This window comes from Stegodyphus dumicola, chromosome 1 (assembly GCF_044657685.1).
Source record: "Stegodyphus dumicola isolate Sdum_Otavi_A_Nest chromosome 1, ASM4465768v1".
Classification (NCBI taxonomy): Eukaryota; Metazoa; Arthropoda; class Arachnida; order Araneae; family Eresidae; genus Stegodyphus; species Stegodyphus dumicola.
Window position 1 is genome coordinate 151,221,609 of NC_140768.1, and position 24,170 is coordinate 151,245,778.

At 32.2% G+C, this 24,170-nt stretch overlaps 1 protein-coding gene across 3 annotated transcripts in view; it reads left to right on the forward strand.

The window, feature by feature from the left end:
- LOC118195372 (proteasome activator complex subunit 4-like) overlaps nt 1-24,170 on the forward strand; it is a 243,815-nt gene that overhangs the window by 96,756 nt on the left and 122,889 nt on the right. For all 3 annotated transcript variants that reach the window (XM_085822053.1, XM_085822048.1, XM_085822056.1), the window contains 10 exons: nt 529-735; nt 2,683-2,869; nt 5,414-5,503; nt 7,468-7,532; nt 7,680-7,833; nt 10,834-10,932; nt 11,017-11,154; nt 14,766-14,987; nt 15,296-15,453; nt 15,773-15,865. In XM_085822053.1, the coding sequence (XP_085678179.1) occupies nt 529-735; nt 2,683-2,869; nt 5,414-5,503; nt 7,468-7,532; nt 7,680-7,833; nt 10,834-10,932; nt 11,017-11,154; nt 14,766-14,987; nt 15,296-15,453; nt 15,773-15,865 (1,413 nt within the window). The remainder of the gene's footprint in view (nt 1-528; nt 736-2,682; nt 2,870-5,413; nt 5,504-7,467; nt 7,533-7,679; nt 7,834-10,833; nt 10,933-11,016; nt 11,155-14,765; nt 14,988-15,295; nt 15,454-15,772; nt 15,866-24,170) is intronic.

The window sequence follows — 24,170 nt, forward strand, 5'->3', positions numbered from 1 at the left end:
ACATCCGTTTTTAAAGCAATTAAAAAAGAAACATCCCTGGTGTCTGTTGGACCCCCCGCAAGCAGTGCAGGGTTAATAGTCCCTTCTGGGCTCATATACAAAGAATTGTTTAAAGTTATTAATTGTTAATTTGTTTCTATTTTGTTTAAAGTTTTGAATTTAACATCCATTTAATTATAGTCAGAAATTCAGAAACATTTGTATTGTGTTCTAATAACAGAACTTATGGGAAATCTATAAGCTAGATCTGTAACTGTGGAAAGAGAATTTTAGTCCAATATTTGGAAAGAATTTTTTTTAAATATATGAATGAAATGAATTTGTTAAAAAATTTTTTTTAGCTAATGCTTCTACATTCCCCCTTTTTAAAGTTTACTTATTTCATAGACTAATAATTGTTTTTGCTGTATGCAAATTTGGTGTATTTAATAATATTTTGTTTGTTTATTATTTTTTGTACAGAATTAAAAATTTTTGTGCTTAATGTGTCTTTCTTGAATATTGTTCCTTTCCCCCCTTTTTTTATAGGGAAAGATATTGCAAATCCTCATGGCTGACACCAATCCCACAAGAATATAAATTATCAAATGACGATATTACAGAATTTGTTAAAAGTATTGTTCCAGCTGCTCTACTTTCCATGTTTAGCAAACGTGGGTGTTTAGATTCAGCTATAGCCCTTCAGAATTTAGGTGCTTTGCGTCCAGAAATTGTTATTCCTCCTTTATTGGAAAGGTATGCATAAGTTTCATTTTATGTACGTGTCTTATTAATTAATATTTAAAATTCTGAATTTAAAATGCAAAGAAATAATTAAATATAGTAAAAGTGATAATTTTATCAGACAGTATTTTAGAAACTGAAATATATTTAAATGTGTGTAAATTAAAAAATCTGACTCAGAATTTTTTGTTTGTTTTTCTGACTAACAGCTGTATATTATTGTGCGCATGCGTGCGGGTTCGTTATGAATTGAACGCACAAGTCCAATGAAAAAATGAGCAAAATTTATTATTATCACAACAAATAAAAATGCCTAAATTTCCTCAGATATTCATACAGAATTACAATATCTCACAGTAGTTATCCTTTAACTACTCAAACGTTCAACAGAACTTAATTCATAACAGCTAAAGAAAGCTAATCCGTGAATTTGCTACAGTCAACAAGAGCAGTTCTCTAAACAAACTCTTAAAAACAATAACCAATTAACTAACAAATTGAGAGGTTGTCATGCCGCTTATATAAGCTTTTTAAATGTGTGTGAATTTTCTGGTATTTTCAAAATCAAAAAGAGATATGTATTTATTAAATATTAAATGTACATATTCTTGTATTTTTAATTTTCCGGCTTAGCTTTTTTTTAATATCCACCCCGTGCTGTGAGCACGGGGAATAAAACAGTTTTATTTACAATTCTAGGAACATTAGCTATTTAAATACCAAATCCATAACACTGCCCCCTTCCCATGGACTGCACGTCCTGGGCAGTACAATCCCTGGACAGGAAGCCAAACTTACAACTATGGCAGAAATGCAATAATAAACATTACATTACAATAACAAACAACATGAACAATAAATGCAATAACTAACTTAAACAAATCAAATGTTATCAAATACTAAATGCAAATCAAATCAAATACACATTTAGAAACAAAAAAGACCATGGTCTTGCACTATTTATAATTATTTACACTACGTACTATGGCCATAGTAATGAGCTAACCTGTCGTAATGAACGACTTTAAGTTTAGAGTTCGAAAACTTAACGGATTCAACTTACGGGTAGCTATTTGAATACCAAATCTGTAAGAATATTTTTGCATAACAAAGATTATTAGTAGCAGATTGGTTAGCAATAAGGCATTAAAGCTTAAAGCATTTTATTGCCATTATATGATTATATGTATTAATCACAGATCTGGTAGTGATAAGTAATATAGTTTGAGGTACCGTATAAGTCCACCAGCCTTATTTTTAGATCATGATCTTCAGTATTTTGCTTGCAGAAGTTTCCATTTTCCCATATTGCTTTACTGTAAAATATTTCGTTTATTTGTATTTTATTTGTAAAATACCGGGCACTCGCTGAGCATAAAATAAAAATTTTAAGACTAAAAATCCAACTTCTATTACAGTCGAAAAAATAAAAAATTGCCTTTAGAAAAAATAGGAGAGGTTATTTTTGGAGAATTCACCAGCTAAGGATGGTAATTAAATAATAGTTTTAGAAATGTGGATTTTACTTCTCTTATTGAAGCTGTTATTATACCAATTCTTGATTTGTTGTATTACAGTTTGAATTCTCTTTAATTCCCTCAGTGCCATGACCACTTTTATCCGGTTGTGAAATTTTTTTTATCTCTTTATATATTAGTTTATAATTTAAAATATTTTGCTTTCTTAGTATCTTTAACTATGTAAATACTCATCTAAATGAATAGAAGTTCATGAAAAGGAAAAGACTAAAATAAATAATTATACAAATTTAGCTATTTCATGCACTTTTAATACAAGTTATAATGAGTAGATCCAAAAACCCGTGCTATTCTGAGGTTTAAAAGTTACGATTATTAACATCTGTGCTAAGAGATTTGTGGCATTTCTAAAGCAGAAAAGTTTTAAATGTAACAAATAAAAGTTGTATATTGTGAGAAATGTTCTGTACCACATTTTTAGATTGTATTCTTCTCTTGAAACCTTGACTGAGCCTCATCGTTTAACGGCTGCAATGCATTGTCTGGTTCCTGTTTCACGTTTCCTAGTTCAAAGTAATAAGTATTTTCCTGACGGTCCTAGTCATGTCATACCATTGTTAATGGGTGCATTACCAGGGATTGATCCAAATGACATCAAAAAGTGTATGGTAAGATGAATTTTACTTATTTTCTTTCTCTATGTCGGCACTTTTCCTTAATGCTTTTAAATTGTAAGAATTATATCTTCAGTATTTGTCTTTAGATTTTTCAAATAAAGTTCTTAATTGCTTAAACCAGAATATTTTTCTCTCTGTATCATGGATCATCACTTTCTACTACATTCAGCTATTGTAATTTTTTACTAGTCAATTTAGTTTACTGCCATAAGGCCAATCACAGAATTTAAAAAAAAAAAAAAAAAAAAAAAAAAAAAATTATGGTCCTATCACACCTTATACCTGGAGGTGATGCTGTTATTTTGGCAAAGTCAAGAGTTCAAAACTTTGTGAATTTGCAAAGTTTTAATCATCGAGGAAATTAAGCACTGTGGCCTTAAAGTCTTGAAATTCAGTCTCTAATTCATATATACACTATTTAGACAGTCTTTTAGATATGCAGAATATTGAAACTTGCAGTTTCTTGATCACGTAACGTGAACCAGCTAATGGGAAAGTTTTCACTTTCCTAATTTGCGTAAATGAAGAAATAATCTTGAAAAATAATTTTTATGATTGAAGTCACATATTGGAGGCTGATGTATAGGAAATGAATGTAAGTAAAGTCACATAGTGTGATTTGGCTAATGGTGAATGTTCACTCTCAAACTTTGGCAGTAATTTTTTACAGATACACTAAAACATTGAATAATAATGATGATTAAATAAATGAAGTAAATAATAGTTGATAAGTAATGTCCTTAACCTGCTTTATAAAGTCACTCAAAGTCCATTTCCTGCTTTGTCATGAGAAAAGTAGAAGGAAAATTTCTATTTACATATGTGCAGATATACTACCACCAGCATGAGTTGTGGTGAATCGTTCTAGGTCTTTTAACTCTTTCGAATCGAGAGAGGGCAAAATCTCAATTCCCCAAACATCGAAAACGCCCGTATCTAAGAATTTCTCCTGGAATGCTTTTCCTTTCCCCGTGGCAAGTTGAATACTACAGTGCTAACAATAGCCTTACTTAAGTAAAGCGAGAACTTCTTTCTTCGACGCTTTGACACTGTGTGAAGTTCCCCCTTGGGACGAGATTGCAACTTCGGGCATCAAAAGCTAAACACTGACAGTAAACAAAGGAAAGGAAGGAACAAAGGAAACAAGGAAGCTACTTTTAGTAGCTTCAAAAGAATGATTGACATGTGATTTAACAACACCTGAAAGCAATGAGTAATGCAGTAACGTGATGGGGGAAAGCACTGGGTAGGAAATTATTCAGGCGTTTCGGGCGTCCAGCCGATGTCTGAATGTTTGGACGTTTGGGACGACTTCGATGCCAAAGAGTTATCAGTATTATTCTCCCTGTAAAGATGTTTTTAATCATGCTGCATCTTCATCTTTTTTTTTATGTATATACATATATCTAAATGTATAGTACCATCAATATAAAAATATTCTTTTATAAGTAAGGAAAAATCTTTTTGAAATTATATTACAGTTCAAAGTCCGTAATCTGGACGTACATTATCTGGAATTATCTATAAGCCAGACCTCAAAGCCACAAACTTTATGCATGCACGTAAATAATGTGCATACATTACGCATGTGCATAAAGAATGCGCATGATGTATGCTTTATGCATGCATGCGCTGAAAGAAATGTTTAATAAAGTAAACAAATAAATATTAAGCTTTTTTTGTGAAATTTGATACCCTTTAGATCATAATTGCTCTTTATTTCATAAATTATGGTTTCATATTTTTAGTTGTATAATTTCTGCATGCCATCTTACCAGATTTAAATTGATGATCTATAATCCAGAAAAATCCCTAATCGATAATCGCTGAAGTCCCGACGAGTCCGGATTACGGACTTTGTGCTGTATATGTTAATCATTCTGACTTTCACAATTAAAAAAAAAAAAAAAAAATGTAAGTTTGTAAAAAATGTTGTAAAGAGTTCGAGATTTCCTTGTGGTTATATCTCCCACTATTTAAATGGTATCAAGATTATATCACCAGGTTTTAATTCAATATCATTGCCTCTGCCGAGTAGCAAATAAACTACAGTTCAGTTACACTTACAACTTTTCATGTTGCCCTTCCAGATATTTTCATTGATATATCATTTTATTTCATGAGATTTTTGCTTACTTAAATGTGAGGTAAATGTGATTTTCTGGGAAGAATGGTATAACATCTTCCTCACTTCTGTGCAAATCAAAAATTTACATTTTTTGAAAAAATGTAAAAATATGATAAAATACAATAATCTGGCCTGTTCACAGCTATTCACTTGATGAGTGGACTATAAATGAACATATATACATATATTTTTTGGCTTGTCTCTAGAATAAAAAGAGTTATATGGAACAAAAATTTTTACTATTGGAAATTACATTTCTAACCTATATCAATAAATTTTAGTTATTTGTATCCTTTATTAGTGTAGATATTAGATAGATATAAATAAGTGTAAAATTTTGTTGTTGAAAGTGTTCACATTGTTTAATTTATTATTTTTTGTTCATCTTCCCTTCTTTTTCTTATTAGGTAACATTTCAATTTATATCTACTCTTATCAGCCTTGTGTTATTAGTTGATTGTTCAAGTGCTGTCAGCACAACTACAGAACTTCCAGAAGTGAGTTGTTTATATTATAGAATTTATAGGTGTTGTGCTTTAATTGCTATAGTTTTGTATCTAAATCTTCCTATTCAAGGACACCTGAAACCTTCCTCTAATAGTGACCTGATAGTCTGCATTTTTACTTCCTTGTGCAAAGTAAAAGAATATCGAGCCCTCCCACTTTTTAAAAAAAATTTTGGTTCCTTTAAAGTCATAAATGAATATCTGGAAAAAATCAGAATTAACAAAGTCCTGACACGTTCCAATATCAGACTTTGTACTCTATATGTATTTATTAAGTTTTGGAAAGCAGGGGGGTAAGATGATCTCATAGAAGTGGTGAAAGGGGTGTATGGAACAAAAAAAAAAGGTTGAAAACCATCTATCAAGCAGTTCGATGTAAGACATTTGTTATGAACTTTTTCAACTTTGTGTATTTTTGCTCAAGAATGTGATTCCATTAATGATATAACCTATGAACTTATAAAACTGTAACTGTGTAATCCGAATGAGTGTATCCGAAGGGACACTGATTCGGATGAGGAAGATATTTTGAGGATATGAGGATAGCAGAATCAAAAGCAATCTGTTGAGGCAAAGATCTTTGGAGAAAATATTATTTCATAAATTTATAGTGTCCATCTAGGAATTGTCCTAGGGCCTTTTATCTAATTCACTGATGCATTGTCCACCAGACCACATTAGAAGAATGTTTTAATATCATATATTAATAGGCAGCTTCCATTGCTTTATCATTTCGAGCTAGGGATGAATTATTGTCCATTATTGGAGAACTCTTATTTTTTTAAAACTAACAATATTAAAAATTAAAACCAAATCTTGAGTTGATATTCTGGTCACTGCACCACAAAAGTTCATGGTAGGAATGTTTCTGATATTTTTGTCAGTGTACCTACAGAACCTCTGATTTTACAGACAGTTTTTAAAGTCACGTATATTTTAGCATAATAATTAATAATAATAAAAAGTAATCAATTGGAAAGATGAAACAAATTAAAAGAAATCGTTAAAATGGCAAAGAATTTGATATCTATAAGTTGGGGAACGTAAAATCTGACGTTTTTTTTATAGATTGTATGATAATTAAATATATTTTGGTCCCATTCTGTCGGCCAGAATATATGTAATCACCATCAAAAATAGGAAGATGATATATTACATTTTATTGAGACATACATACATGCACCTTAAAAGTTACATTATGAAGATGGTATTTGTTAAAGTTAATGCAACTTTGCGTTTGGGCATAAAAAAAAAAAAAAAAAAAAAAAAAAAAAACATTCACTACACACTGCATCATAACATTAGTATGACTAACTTCACATGTAATCTAATGAATACGACAGTGCTGAGTAGCATACACTTTTGATTTGATATATCCACATTCAGTTTAAGTCTGTCACCAATGAGCAGTGGAAACTAATCACAAAATAGTAGCCCTTCTTCTTGTTGATTGAAAAACCATTTCTGCTTACCTTTGCTATGTATGGTGCAACATCAAGTTTTTGATATTTTTCACATGCATGTGCTATGTTAAATCTTTATGCTTTCAGTATTTTAAAACTTTCAGTACTTGAATACAAGATAAATGGAGATCAACTTTCTGATGTAATTTTTAAGGTGATTAGTTTTACTCCCATCTCATCATATTATTGTTATGGTACCAGAACCCTGCACTTGATCCTTTAGTTTTTTTGCAAACTTACATTATATTGGTATTCGGAAGTTCTCGTGAATCTTGGTAGGATAAAAATTACTTCAGAATTTAGTTAAATAACTTGTTGAAAAATTTTATCTAAATTTAAGATACAGAATAGAAAACTTAAAAGTATTACTGTCTTCTAAAATTTTTTAGCTATGTGGTCAAAACTCTTTATTCACTTTATCTTATTTTTTAATTAATTCATTAAATATTTGCTTTTCCCATTTATAGAAAAATAAAAAATTTCTATTTTCAGCAAGTTCAAGAAGTATGCTTAGCAACTGCTGCATTTGAAGATTTTGTACTTCAGTTTATGGACAGGTATGTTTTTTCACAATTTGTAAATTTGTCCGTTAAAGCTTGAAAATGCATACCTAATCTTTCTATCATGTTTTGTGTATAATTATGAATTTAATTGCTTAGTATTAAATGAAATGTGAAAAAATGTGTATTTTACTCCATTGTCAGGTGCTTTGTGCTCATTGAAAATAGCTGCTTAGATAATCCAAGTAGGTTAGATCGAGATTCCGAGCGAACCAACCCTGAAGAAAATTTCCTGGAAGTGGGCTTATACAGTACATTTGGCATTATTATCACTCAGAGCTCACCAGCTATATATGAAGTAAGTACACTAAATTATAATAAATTAAAATCTTGTATCATAAATACTGTTTATTAATGTTACATATTTTTAAATACAATGTCTAACGTGTAATTTTTATGAAATATGTATGGCTGAAAAGTCAGTAGACACCTTTTGTTGATGGTTCATAAAACTACAGTTGTGTTATTACAATAAATTAGATCACCATTTGTTGTTATTGTATTTATTCTTCTTTAAGATAAATCATCCTTTACATTCATAAACAGCAGAATAAATTGTAAATTTATTCCCTTTCCTCAGTCTTACAGACTTCAGAGCTATTTATCAAATATGCTTGATTTAACAACCATTATTCTGTTTCATTGTGAAGATAGAGATTTCTCTGTATTTCAAAATAAAGTCAGTAAACTGTTCCTTGTGCAGGTCTTTGAATCACAGAGCTTGAAATATTGCTTAGCAAACAAGTACAAGGTTCTTAAAAAATGACCAGGACTGACTTTTTTTGTAAATAACTGAAACACTCGTTGTGAATGAAATGTAACTGAGTTGAATGTGTCACCCTTCACTGTACTTCTCACCAAAGTCAGTGTATTTTTACCAATGTTCTGGAAGCATTTTCGTGCCTTTTACATAGGAGATCTCAGTTAACTGCTAAATCACTCGGGATACTGATGTGCTAAATTATAAACATGGTTCATTTTCTATGTTTTCTCGTCTTTTTCTGAAGCCAGTCAAACATCTGGGTCCCAGAGAGACAGTCTACCAGTACTGTTCTTGGAGTCTGCCCAATTTCTGATGTCATTACCTAGTCTCGAACTAGAAATTTGATCACCTTGCCTTGTTTCACACTCTGAGGCACCTGTTTTTCACTCATCACTTTTGAAATTGCCAGATGTGATTGAAAAAATCCTAATATATGCAAGAGTTAAATGTACTTATCCAAGAGCACGCAGCATCATGTCTTGGTAGTGCTTTGTAAAGCAGCAGCCGTTGTCATATTTGAATATTATACCTCATCATCTTGAAATAAGAAATGATCTAATATAAGTAACTGCCACGCATGAGACGCACATTATTATCTTGAATATCATTATGGACCCATGATATTCAAGACTTAAGATTTCTATCCCCATTTTAATTTAATTTGCAGTAAATTAAACCAAACCTTTTGACAATTTTATTAGATGGCATATTTCAAACATATCTGATCTTAACCCTTTGCACTCAAGGTCTTTTTCGCTTGGGTGAATGAGTGACTCAAGATGATTTTCCACATGTTTCGGGAATTTCTTACAGCTGATTTAAAGTTATTTCACACACAATTGAGAGAAATATGATGGTTCTTTTATGTCTGAATATACTTGTGATCTTTTTATTTCGCAGGATACAAATGGTATTTCTTCGATTTCTGTGCACGTTATCCATTCTGAATTTTCTCTCTTTTCTTCTGAATCACTGTCATTTCATTTTCACTATTATATTACATCGAATTTTTGCCTTCTTACACTTTTTACTTCATCACTGCTTACTTACTCTCTATTATCAAGTCGTCTGTGCATATAGGTAATTTCGTTCTTCATCAATGAAAAAGCGAATTCATGTTCACTTAAAATGATTTCTTCATCATATTCCATGCTTATTGGGCTCTGTAACTTTGAAAATAATTTTCCTATTGCCACGACTTTCGAGTTCGAACCAACGTCGAAGACGTATGTATAACAATAAACCTAAAAAACCTATTTAAGAGTAAAGATTGACAGTTGTTTTATACGCATGTATTGTTGAATACATTCATGAAGCGATATTGCCCAAACCAAACCTAAATAAATATCATTACTGCCCGAATTATTGCATTAAATCAAGTGGTGATTGAGAATCACCTCTCAAGTTATCACGACTCTTCAAGTGCAAAGGGTTAATTATCTGATCTTCATTAGTTTTTTCTGGCTGTCATTCCAGTGGTTGGGTTTGATGCTTTCATGATATTTGCATTTTATAGTTATCTATTGTAATATACCAGGAATCATTCAGTTGTCCTGAAGTCCCATGTTAATTGACTGAGTGAGACTACTGAATACTAGAAGTTCGATCCACATTCAAACATAGGCATATAGCTCTCATGTGATTTGCCATATTCTTATTGCCTAACCCAGCCCATGCTGAATAACAGAGCTTGTGGTAGAGTAGAGTGGCTACAATTGTTTTATTTATTTTCCATAATGCAGCTAGTTTTGGTCATCTGTATATCTGTTATGGATGAGACCATAGGAGTTTGGTGTTTTTTGATAATATGGTTTATGTGATATTTCAAGTAATTAATGGCTAATTTTTATTATTTTTGGGGTATGTATTAATGAATTATGAAAATATAGTTCCAACAGTGATACTAAAAAGATATTTCTATGCCTTGTGATAACCATGTGATAATGTGACATCTTCAATGTGCAAGATGTGGTATTGCTTTTTTGTATCTCTTAGATTGGTGCTTAAGTCCATAATTTTATAAAACATTACAAATTTTTATTAATTACATTAGCAAGAATGTGGTAATTAATAAACACAAGTATGTGAGTGATAATTTGAATGTTTTTACTGTAGTTTAATAGTTCACTTTCATAGCAATATTCCTCTGTAAATGGTGTAGTTGCTTCCATTGTTAGTATTCATCTTCCAATGCTAGGGAAGGAGAGTAACACTTCCTCTATATTTTTTGAATTGAAGAAATCAGTTAGCTGACTTTTAAAAGCAGCTACTTCAGGACTTAATATACACTTAGCTAAACTCAAAAAGCAGAATGTGCCAGAAATGTTTAACTTAGAGCACTGTGTTTTATGAACACAGAATTACAAACAGTGAAATAATTGACAAAGAACTTGTGCGTCAATCCAGTAGTTTTCTTATATTTGCTCAGCTGTCTTTAATTATAATTAGTAAATCCAAAATATTTTCATAAAAATCTGTGCAGTATCGAAGTTTCATGCATATTTATGGCTAATATTTTATATTTATCTATTGCAGGTTGCCCTAAGCAAGCTACAGACATTTGTAACTAGTCATATATTGGAAATAAATGTATCTGGGAAATATGCTGCTAACATGTGTCGCGTTGCTTCTAGGGTAAGGTAAATTTATAATTTGCTTCACTTAAAAAAAAATGTATATTAACCTTTTTATTTTAATTTGCATTATAATTATTTGCAGGTTAATCCTGAGTTGGGTCTCCAAGCATTTGTGCCTCATTTCTCAAAATTAGTACTAGCTTTAACAGAAAGTGAGGATCTTGTCAATGAAGAAAAACTTGATGATGAATTGTTATTCAGTTTATTAATATTGTCGGAGGTATATTTACGTTTTTTTGTTGTATTTTTTAGTAATCTGCTATGAATAACTGCATGGAAACTCTTAAAACTTTCTGATAGAAGCTGTACTTGGTTATGTTCATGAAGCCCGTTTTAATTTACATATATGGAAAGATTTTAAAGTTGTTATTAATAACCTAACTAGTTAATGGGTAAAATTTAATTCATTAAAAAGTACTAGTTAAAATTGGAAAAGAAGAAAAGATCAGGGTTTTTTGCATAAGAGGACTGTGCCAAAAAGTTTCCTATAGAAAGATATTGCTTGTTGGCTGAAGTTAAATACATTATTCTTATATCTTATTAAAGGGTTCTTGTTTTCAAAATAAACAGTTTTTAAAGCATGTTCATTCTATTGCATTCTTTTTTTTTTTTTTTTTAAATATATTTCTTGTAAAAATTTTACGACAGGTGAAATGAGTTGATGATGAAAGTATGTTTTCTCTATGGAAGTATCAAATTAGTGGCTAAACAATTTTCTGTTTCATTTTTGGACTTTTTAGAAAACTCTAAAAATCAGATCTAAAAGCAAGATAGTAATGTTTAATAGTAAAAATGTCAAAATAATGTTTGTGTGATTTAGTCAGTCATAAATAAAAGCCAGTATACTTTTTATGCATTCTTGAAAACATATATAGGTCAAAATAATGTTTGTGTGATTTAGTCAGTCGTAAATAAAAGCCAGTATACTTTTTATGCATTCTTGAAAACATATATAGCCCTTTCTTTAACCCTTTCAGGCGTCCCATATATGCATTCCCTAAGAACGTCTCTTACAGCTGGGTGTCCCATCCACTCATTGCTAGAGGTCGCATTTAGAGGACGGGTGATGCGTATACGCATTTTAAGCTGGAACGTTTTTCGGAAGGCCACTGGATGGCATCCTATGTCCATTACTTTTGAAATGAACACAGTTTTATGTTCCTGACCTTGAGTTAGATATATTCTGCTTGAATTTGGTATTTTACTCATCAGCTCTTGCGAGGGTGGGGGTGGGAGGGAAAGCGTAAACAGAGGGGAGCTCATTAAATCGCTGCGTGCTAATGAAAACATTCGCATGTCTGATTTATATTCAATTCCTTTTTTTATTTTATTTTTTCCTTTACTATGCAAGGTCTTTTAGGGTTAGTATGTGGAGTATTGTTAAGTTTTTTTGCATTGCCCTCAGATATATTTCCGTTTCTTCTCTTTTTATATCGGAAAGCCTCACCTCCAGTCTATTACGGTGGGAAGGTGCCATTTTTTAGAGGAAGAATACCCTCGTATGGTCAATGAACCATTTATTAACACACATGAGGGTGATGATTCATTTTTTAAAGAGTTAGAAAGTGATACTTTTTCTAAGAGTTAGAAGTGATACTTCTCCATGCTTCGAGATTTGCCACACTCAGTCTTCATTTTAAATTTTGTTACTTCTTACTGTAAATGGTCTTTATTGTGTTGTTTTATTAATTTTAAACTTTATTGATGGATTTTATCAATTAAAACTTTGGCGTAATTTGAATAGCACTTCCGAAAATTATTTTACAAGATAAGCAATTTTTTAAGTATATTTTCATGTAAAATAAAGAAAAAAACTTTATTAAGTGCTAAATTTTATGTATATAAGAGCTCAAGTAATAATCGAAAATGATACCAAAAATTACAATGCTAGAAGCAAAACTTTTTTTTTTTTTTTCTTTTTTTTTTCCCTCTGAAAATTAGGCTTAGTGGTGCAAAATCTCCGTCCTGTACGGTCGATTCCTTTCCGTCCCGCACGAGCGTCTTAAACAAAGGTGCGCCATCGCGAAAAGGTTAATAATATCTGTTATATTATTTACCTATTGTGCTTCAATATAAATTCGCTTAGCTTTTTCCAGTTATTTGTGATCATAATTTTTTTTTTTTTTTTTACTCTTTCATATATGAAGTGAAAAAAACTCTTAATTTGTTGCAAAGTTTACTTTTATTTTGAAAGATTTTTCTGCATGAAATTTGAGAAAGCAAAAGTTCTGGGGTAAAGATTTATAGCTGTGATTTAAAAATTTGATCCCCAAATATACATTTTCCTCTTGTTCAGTTTCTAAACAATTTTGTATAATTACCATATATTCCGGTGTATAACGCGCACTTCTAATACAAAAAAAATGACATCGAAATTTACGGATGCGCATTATACGTCGGATATAAAAATGGTAGGTTTAAAAATAAAGAAAAGATGAGCATAAAAAAATTTTATTCCTACATGTATCTAAATGCTGTTAGTAGCTATTTTGGTGATTTTCTAGGACCCACTTGGTCTTTATTTAAGGAAAGAATTTCATTATATTTTTCGGCAAATCATATTCATTGTTTGGCATATTAATTGTGATATCATTTTTCTTCCACTCACGAATGCAGCTTTTTACCAATGTCAAACATCCTTGCTCCAACACGATTTCCATTTTCTTTCGCCAACTGAATGACTTTGCATTTGAAACCAGCACTATGTTCTTCAAAATCATGGCTTCAAATAACTACATGAAGAGAAAAATTCTGACTCCCTATTCTGTGAATTCATTCAGGTTGGAAGTACATTCGTATCCCAAATTATGTCCCGCTTTTCTTGAAACCTTAGAATAACTTTCTTGTATGCATATGCGTAGAATACAACTAACCCTTTTTGCAGATTTAGTCTACATACATATTATTTCTCTTATAGTTTGTCAATTCAGTGTGCCATTGTTCAAAAGCCTGTGGAAAAAAATCTTCGATTGAATGACTTCAGAAGATAACAGCATCACACATGTATCTTTCAGGTTTCTTCATAAAGAAAAAGGTGCGTCTTAAATGGCGAATTTACCTATAAATTAAAAAAAAGGTGGTTTGAGATTACATATGCACATGCCAGAATATACTGTATATAAACACATATAGGTACATGCATTAAATGTAATAAAAAACTTGTACTTTCTGATTATTTGCTCCTTTACTAAAAAGTTGCAGAAAAGTATTGATGAGACAACTGACGTCGCCAAAAGTATATATGTAGGAACCCATGATGTCACCAATGGGGCAATCCAGGTATGTGTATAGCATCCCTCTGAGACAGCTTTCCACTTCTACAGATAGTATTACTGCAGATTATGATCACTGTTATGTGAATTACATTGTTTTAGCATATGGTGAATTGTGTGCTGTAGTTTTTATCATTGTGGTCACCAAAATCTTGGGCTTGGATTTCTGCATACGTAAGAGTCTAATGTAGCTCACTTAACATTAAACATATACAGGAATTAATTTTGAAATTATACAGTTTTGAGAGATTTATTATAAAGCTGTTACTATTTTTTGAACAAAAGGGATTCAATGAACAATAGCTAAATTAAAATGGAGAGTTCAGAGACTAATTAAATTAGAATTTTGATTTGTATATTTTTATCGTGCATGTATTTTTGAGCATGTTTGTGATATTATTTAAAGAATATATATAGTATATTTGACCCAATGGTTTTCTTTTGTAATGAACTTTCTCAGAATTGAGTGATTCAGTTGTATTGTTTGTTTCTTTTTAGATGTGTGTATAATTTTATTATAAATTTGAAGTATCTTTTATTCTGAAACATCCAATTTCAGGTCATACGCTGCGATGGTCGTTACCTGCTTAAATATCAAAGCAATATTGAAAGGTTGCTAGAAAGGACATTGCATCTTAAGTGCAAGGATGGATATCGTTTGGCTTGTTGTATATTAAATTGGACATTAAAGACTTATGTGCAGTGTTACCCTCTAGAAACTTGCAGTATTTCAAATCCATGGTCACGCTATGGTTCTGAAGAGCTTCATCGTTATTTAGATGTGAGATATTAATTATATACATCATTTATTTTTTAATGTTGACAAATAGAAAAAATACTTTGCAATAAGCATACCTGAGTTTGTAAACATATTTTTACCTTCTAAAATGAAAATGTATGAATTGAATACGATTTGTAACTGTTTATTTATTTGTGTAACTATATTCTTTTAATTAATTAGAAACTGAGGAAATATTGCTCAAACTGTTTTCGATTTGGTTTTCTCTGCTAGTTATCCAAATAATAATAATTAATCAATATCCAACCTATGATTTTGCAAAATTGTTTTAATGAGTTTTAATTTCTTAGGATTGGGGCGTTCCAGGAGATATAAATAATTTAGATATGAAGTGTCATATTCCGTCAAATGAAGAATTAGCTGCTGCCAGATCACTCCTTGAAAAGTTTTTAATTCCAGAACTTATAAAATTGCAAGAATGGGCTTCAAAGAAAATTGTATTATCAAGGTATGTTTGTTTCATTTGTATTTTAAACTCTCGATAATTTTAATTGAATTTAACAATGCATAGTGTTCAGATTTCGTTTTTCAAAGTTGCTGAAAAATAAGTTAAAGCTTTTGCTTATACAGGTAATGAAAATTATCTTGATGGAATAATTTCTTGATGTGTTTTAAATACTGAGTTGAAAAATAATTGTTTTGTAAAATGTTTTTTTTTCTCAAATCAGTAATATATAATAAATATCCTTTTCTAACTGCAATTTGTTTTTCAAATCAATTTCAATTAGCTTATTGGGTTGTAATATGTACTTTTTTCTCCGTTCCAGAGATATTGTTCATCGATCACTGAACATTGTATTACACAGTCTACTTGGTGCTTCTGTGTCACTCCCCATGTGGCCTGGAGAGCAGCTGCTGTTGTAAGACTTGTTGAATAAGGAACATTAACTATATTACATAAAACAATTCCTTAGTTTTTTTTAAATGTATGTGTATACAATGTTGCCACGCTACCTGGAAAACCTGAAAAACCAGGAAAAGTCAGGAAATTCAAAAATTGATCGAAAATTCAGGAAATTTAAATATTTTAGTCAAAATCTAGGAAAATCAGAATTTTTTACTGCGATTCAAAAAAAGCGATTTTCGCACCATTGGAAGCGATCACTTTCTTTGTGAATCATGTATCGTGGAAGCAACATTTAGAGCTAATTTTGCAGCAGCAATCAGATTGTCTTAGCTAATTTTGCAGCAGCAATCAGATTGTCTTTTAGAAAGGCAAAGCAAGGTTCTAGCGTCTTTGGTTTCTAGTAATCTCGAGAATACAGATATGATGCGTGGTGGTTATGGCTTGGTATCCTTAAAAGGTATATCCTTAAAAAACATGACTCCATTTCATTAAACATAACTTTATTCATTCGCATTATAATTTTAATCACAACTATCATAACAGAACAGAAAACTATTAAACTAAAATTTGTACATCCTATGCTCGAGCTAAGGGCGAAGTCGGCAAGTTCACTGCCACACAGGCAGTTTTTACAAACACAACATTACTTGGTCTAGCAGCGCACGCAGCCAAACATCAGACTGCCACACGGTATCCCCCCAGTGACACAGTCACGACACAAAAGGAGTTGGCTGTAAAATTCCAATTTAAGATATGCACGTACCAAAAAAAAAAAAAAAAAAAAAAAATACAAAATATATGAATAGTAATAATACACTTAAATTCTGATTGAAATATATACCATACAATGCATAATTTAGTTAAACAGAAATAATGAAAAGTTAATAAGAAACTCATAATACATATGAAAAAAAAATCAAGTATTTATACACTATGACTTTTTGCAACAAACCACAGTGAAAAACTTTAATCATATTACAGTGATTAGTTCTTCATAAAAATGAACACAACATCCGCTGCGGGTAACTACTTGTTTTGGAACAATTTTTTAGTCTTCACAGACTTCCTGTGGAAACTGAGGGATTACAGATGAATCTATGCGTTCTGACAACATACATGCTGGTTTCAAACAATTGATTGAGACTGTAATCTTTTTGTTATTTACCTCAATAATAAAATTTTTGTCCATTCGTTTAACCACGGTATGAGAACCAGTTAAAGGTGGAGTTAGAGGCAGTTTAACAGAGTTGATACGCAGAAATACAGAACAGGTTTGAAGTGCTGACACATGAGAGAATACATGAGAAGTGAACACATGAGAACATATACTGCATTTATTTCAACCCTAAATAAGGCATTAGGAACAATATTGTCATGGCCTTTGATGTATAGTGGTGGCCAAAATTGTGGACACTTTTAGAAGTTTTTATGTTTTTGAAATTTTGTATGCTTATAGAAAATGTTACGTTTTGCAAAATGCAAACTTGTATATATCATTTTAAAGCGAATTTATTACTGAATTCAATACAAAACACAAAATTCAATTATTTGCAATATAAAAAAGTTATATGTACTTTAATATAAATAAAAAACACAGTTATGAAGTGGTTTGTAATGTCTAGCTTTCCTGGCCAATCACTGTTCTTGTTCTGAGAACCAATCAAATGTTAGTAACTGCCAGTAGAAGCTGACATCATGTTTACACTTGAAACAGTTCATTATTTTGCTTTGTTCTGTAGAAGGAGGACCTGTTTCTTATACACTGCAATTACAAGTAGGAATTTTTGTAAAAATTTTTAATATTTAGTCAAGAAGCAATGACATCAAATAAAAGAAAAGATTGGACACCTAGAAAGAGATGTAATATTATTGTGTTACGAGAAAGTGGTCTTTCCTATGCTGAAATTGCAAGACAGGTGAGTGGTTCAGTGACTACATCTGGAGTCCGAAAGTTTTGTTTATGATATCAGGAGACAAATTCAATAAAAAAACAAAGAAGGAAAAGGCTGAAAAAGTTGCACCACATCTATTGATGACGGAAGAATAAAAGGACTATGTCTCCAAGATAGAAAAATGTCATCAGCGGCCATCAGAAGTGATTTGGATGATGCTGGTGTTTCTCTCAGTTCAAGAACAATCAGGACAAGATTAACAGATGTTGCACTGAGAGGTAGAATTCCACGAAAAAAGCCTTAATTTTCCGCAACGAAAACAAAGACTACAATGGGCAAAGGAACACATTAATTGTACAGATGATCAGTGGTCACAAGTTATATGGAGTGATGAAACTAAGATATCGTTATTCGGTAGTGATGGGCGAAAATATGTAAGATGTAGAATAGGAGAAGAGCTACATCCTGACTGCATTCAAGCAACTGTGAAGAACCCCAGTTAGTGTTATGATTTGGTCATGCATGTCAGCAGATGGTATTGGTCGCCTTCATGTCAACGATGGGACACTGAATGCCAGAAAATACATTGACACTATTCTAGAACCAAAACTTCTACCTTCCATCAGAGATCTCTTTCCCAACAATGCTTTGTTTATTTTTCAGCAGGATTTTGCTCCTTGCCACACGGCCAAAATATCGAAAGAGTGGTTTCGTACAAAGAGCATTAAATTGTTGTCATGGCCAGGAAACAGTCCTGCCCTCAATGCTATCTAAAATTTGGGGCACCGTTTAAAAACTCTTGTCCGAATGAGGCGCCCATCAAATAAAAGGGAACTAATTGAGGCTATAATTGTTTTCTGGCATAGTGTAATAACGAAAGAAGAGCTTAAAACTCTTCTCAGCTCAATGAAACGTCGATATGTAGCTGTAATCAAAAATAAAGGGTACCCTACTAATTACTGATAACTCGCTGCAATCATTACTATCTAATGTATATCGATAACTATTATCGTTTAACTTTTTTGTATTGCAAATAATTGAATTTTGTGTTTTGTATTGAATTCAGTAATAAATTCTCTTTAAAATGATATATACAAGTTTGCATTTTGTGAAACGAAACGTTTTCTATAAGCATACAAAGTTCAAAAACATAAATATTTCCAAAAGTGTCCACAATTTTGGCCACCACTGTATAGTATGTTAGTGGAAAATTGGTCTATAAAATCAAGACGACGAAGTTGTCGTAAAGAACATTTTTTGGGCTTCTGCTTAAAAGCATATATTAAGGGCTTTTAGTCAGTGTAGATTGTAAAAGCCCTGCCTTTAAGCATGTGGCGAAACTTCCTAATATACAAATAAATACCCAATAGTTCTCGATCATAAGTGGACCATTTCTTTTGACTTTTGCTGAGTTTAACGGATAGAAACGCAATGGGTTCCCAAACTGAATTATGCAATTGCATTAATGAGCTACCAGTTATAACGTCCGATGCATCAGTACAAAGTTTCACCAGGAATCGGGTGTCTAAGAAGGGTTGCCTCAGCAATTTTTTTTTTCCGAATGCTTTCTGATCTTTGTAGTACCGTTCGAGAGGTTATCTTTTGCTTGATTGTAAAGTTTTATTAATGCGGCCTTCCAATAACCTATTCAAGGAAGCTAAAACGAGAAGCTCTTGGGACAAAATGTCTGTAAAAATGATATATGAAAAGAAATTTTCTTAACTGAGTTAATGTGTTTGGTTTTGGAAATTTTTGAGTGGCTTCTACCCTGTCGGAGTAAAGGTTTTAAACCCTGTTCCGATACATGAAAACCCAAAAATTCCAAAGAAGTTAAACCAAAACTGCATTTAGATATATTAATTCTTAACCCATAATTACTTAATCTTTCCAAAAGAGCTTTCAAGTGTATCAAGTGCTCAGTTTCGTCCCTTGACGCAATCAATATATCGTCGACAAAAGCAAATACTCCTGGCAGCTCACGAGTTACTTCATCAATAAAGCGTTGAAAGGTTGCAGCTGTTTTGCATAACCCCTTGTACTCTCAAAAAGTCCGAAAGAAGTGGCAATAGCCATTTTATTGATATCAGAGGGATTACTTGGTATTTGATGATAGGCTTTTACCAAGCCTAATCGAGAAAACACCTTTGCTCCATGCAATTCTGCTCAAAATCACAAATGTTGGGAATAGGATACTTATTCTTCACTGTCTCAGTGTTTAACCTCCGAAAATCTTCCACAGGTCTCCATTCGTTAGTGCCTTTCTTTGACACCATGTGAAGAGGAGAGGTGTAATTGCTTTTGGAGGGTCGCATGTGACCTAAATTGATAATTTTTTGAATTTCATGCATAGCAATTTTTAATCTATCTGGAGTTAGTCTCCTTGGCTTACATGAAATGTGAGGACCAATAGTTTCAATGAAATGCATAGTATTATACTTAACAGTCTTATTAAGATCAGGAAGCTTAGACAGTAATTTATCATAAACACAATTTGTAATAATTATTTTAACAGAATACAAATGTGAGTTAATTACACTGCAATTAATTTTTAAATGTGTTTTTAAGTCAACAAGCTTTTTGTTCCTTAAATCAGGTAATAAATCAAAGTCATGCAAAAAATCTGATTCAGTAATATTTGTTGACTCATAAAAGGTAAAATTGAAATTGCGACAAAATCCAAGGTCAATACTTGGAGATTTTTGTCCGTAAACTGGAATAGGAGTACCATTAGCTGCAGAAAACGTCATGATAGGTGTTTAAGTAAATTCCCCCCATTCTCATTTTGCGGTAAAATAAACAAATTTAAAAAAAAAATAATGTCGTCTAGGCTAACCATTTAATATGAGGTAAATATTATGAGTATCATTTAATATGAGGTAAATATTATGAGGTATTCAAAAGTTCTCGGACTGAGTCTATAATGTAAAAAAAAATATTATGAATTAAATTGCAGAAACACATCCTCCTTCGAAATAAAACCCTTGTACAACAACACACTTTTGCCAGCATCTGTAAATTTCATCAAAGCATGTCTGGAATCCATTTTTGGCCATGTCCTTTAATTCAGCCTGTGATGCCAGTTAATTTCATCTGAAAATTGAAATCAATGACCCTGCAAGCATCCTGCAATTTCAGGAATTAGGAAGAAACCTATGGTGCAAGATCATGCAAGTAAGGAGGACGAGACAAAGCAGTTTTTGTTTTTTAAGAAAGTCATTGATGAGTAGGGATCGGTGAGCAGGATCGTTGTCATGTAAGAGCACCTATGATTGCTCGCATTTTTGGTCTGTTCCGGATTGTCTCATGTAAATGATGCAGGATTTCGACATAGAGTTCTTTGTTCACAGTGCATCCTTCAGGGATAAATTCCAAATGCACAATGCCCTGCATATCGAAGAATACTTCTAGAATGACCTTTCTTTTAGAGCGATCTTGACGGAATTTCCGCTTCTTTGTTCACAGGATAAATTCCAAATGCACAATGCCCTGCATATCGAAGAATACTTCTAGAATGACCTTTCTTTTAGGGTGATCTTGATGGAATTTCCGCTTCTGTGGAAATTGTGGTGATTTCCATGTTGCCGATGCTCTCTTGGTTTGCGGGTCGTATAAAAAACACCATTTCTCGTCTCCAGTAAGAATTCTGCCAAGTAAGGAAGGATCTTTGTCAACGGCCAAGATTAAGTCTCGTGCCATTTCCATTCGAATTCGCTTTTGGTCTACATTTAACATGTAAGGAATGATGTGTTGACACACCCTATGCATGTTAAGATCCTTACAGGGTTCGTAGCGGTCTTTGCAAGTGCTTATAAGTTCTTATGTTTGAAAATAAAGTATAAAAGCCCTTATAGGTGCTTATTTTTTCTTTAAAGCACTTATTTTTTGTTTTTAGTGCTTATTTTTTGCTTTTAGTGTTATTTTTTTTTAACGAACGTACATTTTTTCTCCGTACCAAAGCTGAAACAGCGAATAAACAACTTTTCTTACTTATATGGAACGTCAGATGGTGAATGATAATCCCAGAAATAGCTTTCCGCCCCTTTCTCTGCATTAACATAACATGCATGTAACTCTATTGGTCAAAGAATTACATTCCGTATTCTTTTGCTCCCACCCAATACCACACACGTTTGAATTTCTATCAAGATTTTAATAATTTACATTCTCGTTCCGCGTGGTAAGTTCATATTCGCGTTTATTATGATCAGTATGCTTATATCTTTATATATATAAGTGTGTTTCGCCAATAGTTTATTGTTGCCATTCGGAATAATGAGCTCGGAAATTAACGTTTACGCAGTTTTTAATTAATGTCTCGGCCGATTAAAGTCATACGAAGATCAGAACGGTATTGATGGATTCGGAGAATTTTTTGGAATCCGAGGATATGCGTGTCTAATTTCAACTCGGCGCCTTTCCATAGATATTCGAGAAAAAAGAATTGGGTACGTAGCCAAATCCCTGTAATAGGAAAAACCCAAGAAAGAAAGTGGAAAACGTAGGGGAAAATTAGTTTTTAATTAATATCTCAGCGAATTAATGTCCCAAGAAGACGGGAATTCTTAAAATGGCGTGCCACGGACCTGCGGAATCCAACGGTGTACTTCACTAAGCCCGGGAGCCAGCCGTTTCAGAGGAGATGATGTTACTTCACCCCATATATATATATATATGCAGCTTAAGTGTCTGTTTGTCACCGATAGTTTATTGGTTGCTTGCGTAACTGTACTAGCCAATGGGGTGAAGTTGCCACAGCACAGGTTTGCCGTTTCAATTAAGGCATAGACAATTTCCTGTAAAACTTGCCTTTGCTATGACCATCCATAAGTCTCAGGGCCAAACGCTTAAGCGTGTTGGCATTTTTTTATCTGAGCCTGCATTTGAACACAGTCAACTTTATGTTGCCTGTTCAAGAGTTCATGAAAGAACGGACGTAAAATTAAAAATAATGGATGGTCTTCTGCAAGGCAAGTTTAAAAATGATGGAAAGATCTACACAAGAAATGTTGTGTACAAAGAGATCTTTGACATGTGAATTAACATTTCATTATTTAAATCACCTTTATTGAATGAGCTAGCAGTGGCTCTTAAGAAATATACCGCCAGTGGTTTCCTTCAATGCACTCTACTTTAAGCAAGTAGAAGGGGGAAACCCTGTGGGGGCAGTAAGCAAAAGGGCATCCTCGCCGCCTGCCCTGGGTAATTCAATTTAAATTACCAGACACTTTTGCACAAATCATTTTAATTACAATTTATACTATCTAGTACAGCGGTCATTTCGTATGTCAGCCGGGCGTTTTAGTTATGAACATATGTATGAATATTTATAATATTATATTTGCAGTAACTGCTGAAGTATAAACTTCAAAAATGGGTAAGTGTGTTTTAGCACAAATTAGTTTTCAAAGGAATAATATTCGGAATGGCATAAATAAAGTGAAAGTAATCAAATAGTAATTTTTTTTTTTTTTTCCCCAATGCATTATACAGTACAGAAGTTGGGGTTATCCCCTTTTTCTGCAAAATCTCGAATATTGAAACCGTTACAGTTTGCAGCAAAGCAAACAATGGACTTTTTTTTTTTTTTTTTTTTGGGTCACTTTCCCATCTGGATTGAATAGGACAAAGTTCTGTAGTGTACCATTCCAAGCGAAGAATGATTCTATTCTGGAAATTTAACGCAGTCTGTTCAAAATTAGAATGACAAACACCCAAGATTGGTAAATCTCTTTATTAATCAATATGAGCCAGCGCAACGTGTCCTGCTCAATAATAAATATGCCACATGGGCGCATGATGGTGAAAACCGGACGAAGCAAAGGGGCGTTTTCCTTTATTTAGTTATTTATTCTCCGAATACCGGCAGCTGTTGATTCCAATTGCGTAATATCACGTGCGGAAGAATTAAGGCGCACATATTGCGCAATAACATTTGCGATATTTCACAGAGATAAAAGAGTTACTAAGCAGATTAATTTTCAGTTTCATTGGACTATTTTTTATACGATGCACATATCGAAATGTCAAGAGCATTATTTAGCTGAAAAATCTTTAAAGAATGGCTACAACCAACCCCCTTTCCACTTTTACCAGTTATGCTCGACTACTCGGAATTTTCAGATATGCGGAAATTTCCGAGTATGCCGGTTAGTTAAGCTTTTACTGTTAAAGGATGGCTGCATGAAGAAATTTTCCATCTTCTGATTTCAGAAAAGCTCCTTTTTTTTTTTTTTTTTTTACCTATTTTTGCTTAAATTACTTTGCCTGCAATATCTGTTAAAGGAAAACTGTTATACAATGAAAATTTAGAAAATGTTCAGAATTTTGATTTAAGTTATTTAAATATTAATAATATTGGAAAAATAAATTGTATTTATTTTAAGTGCCAAACAATTATAATAAATATGGTTTATTTTTATTTATTTT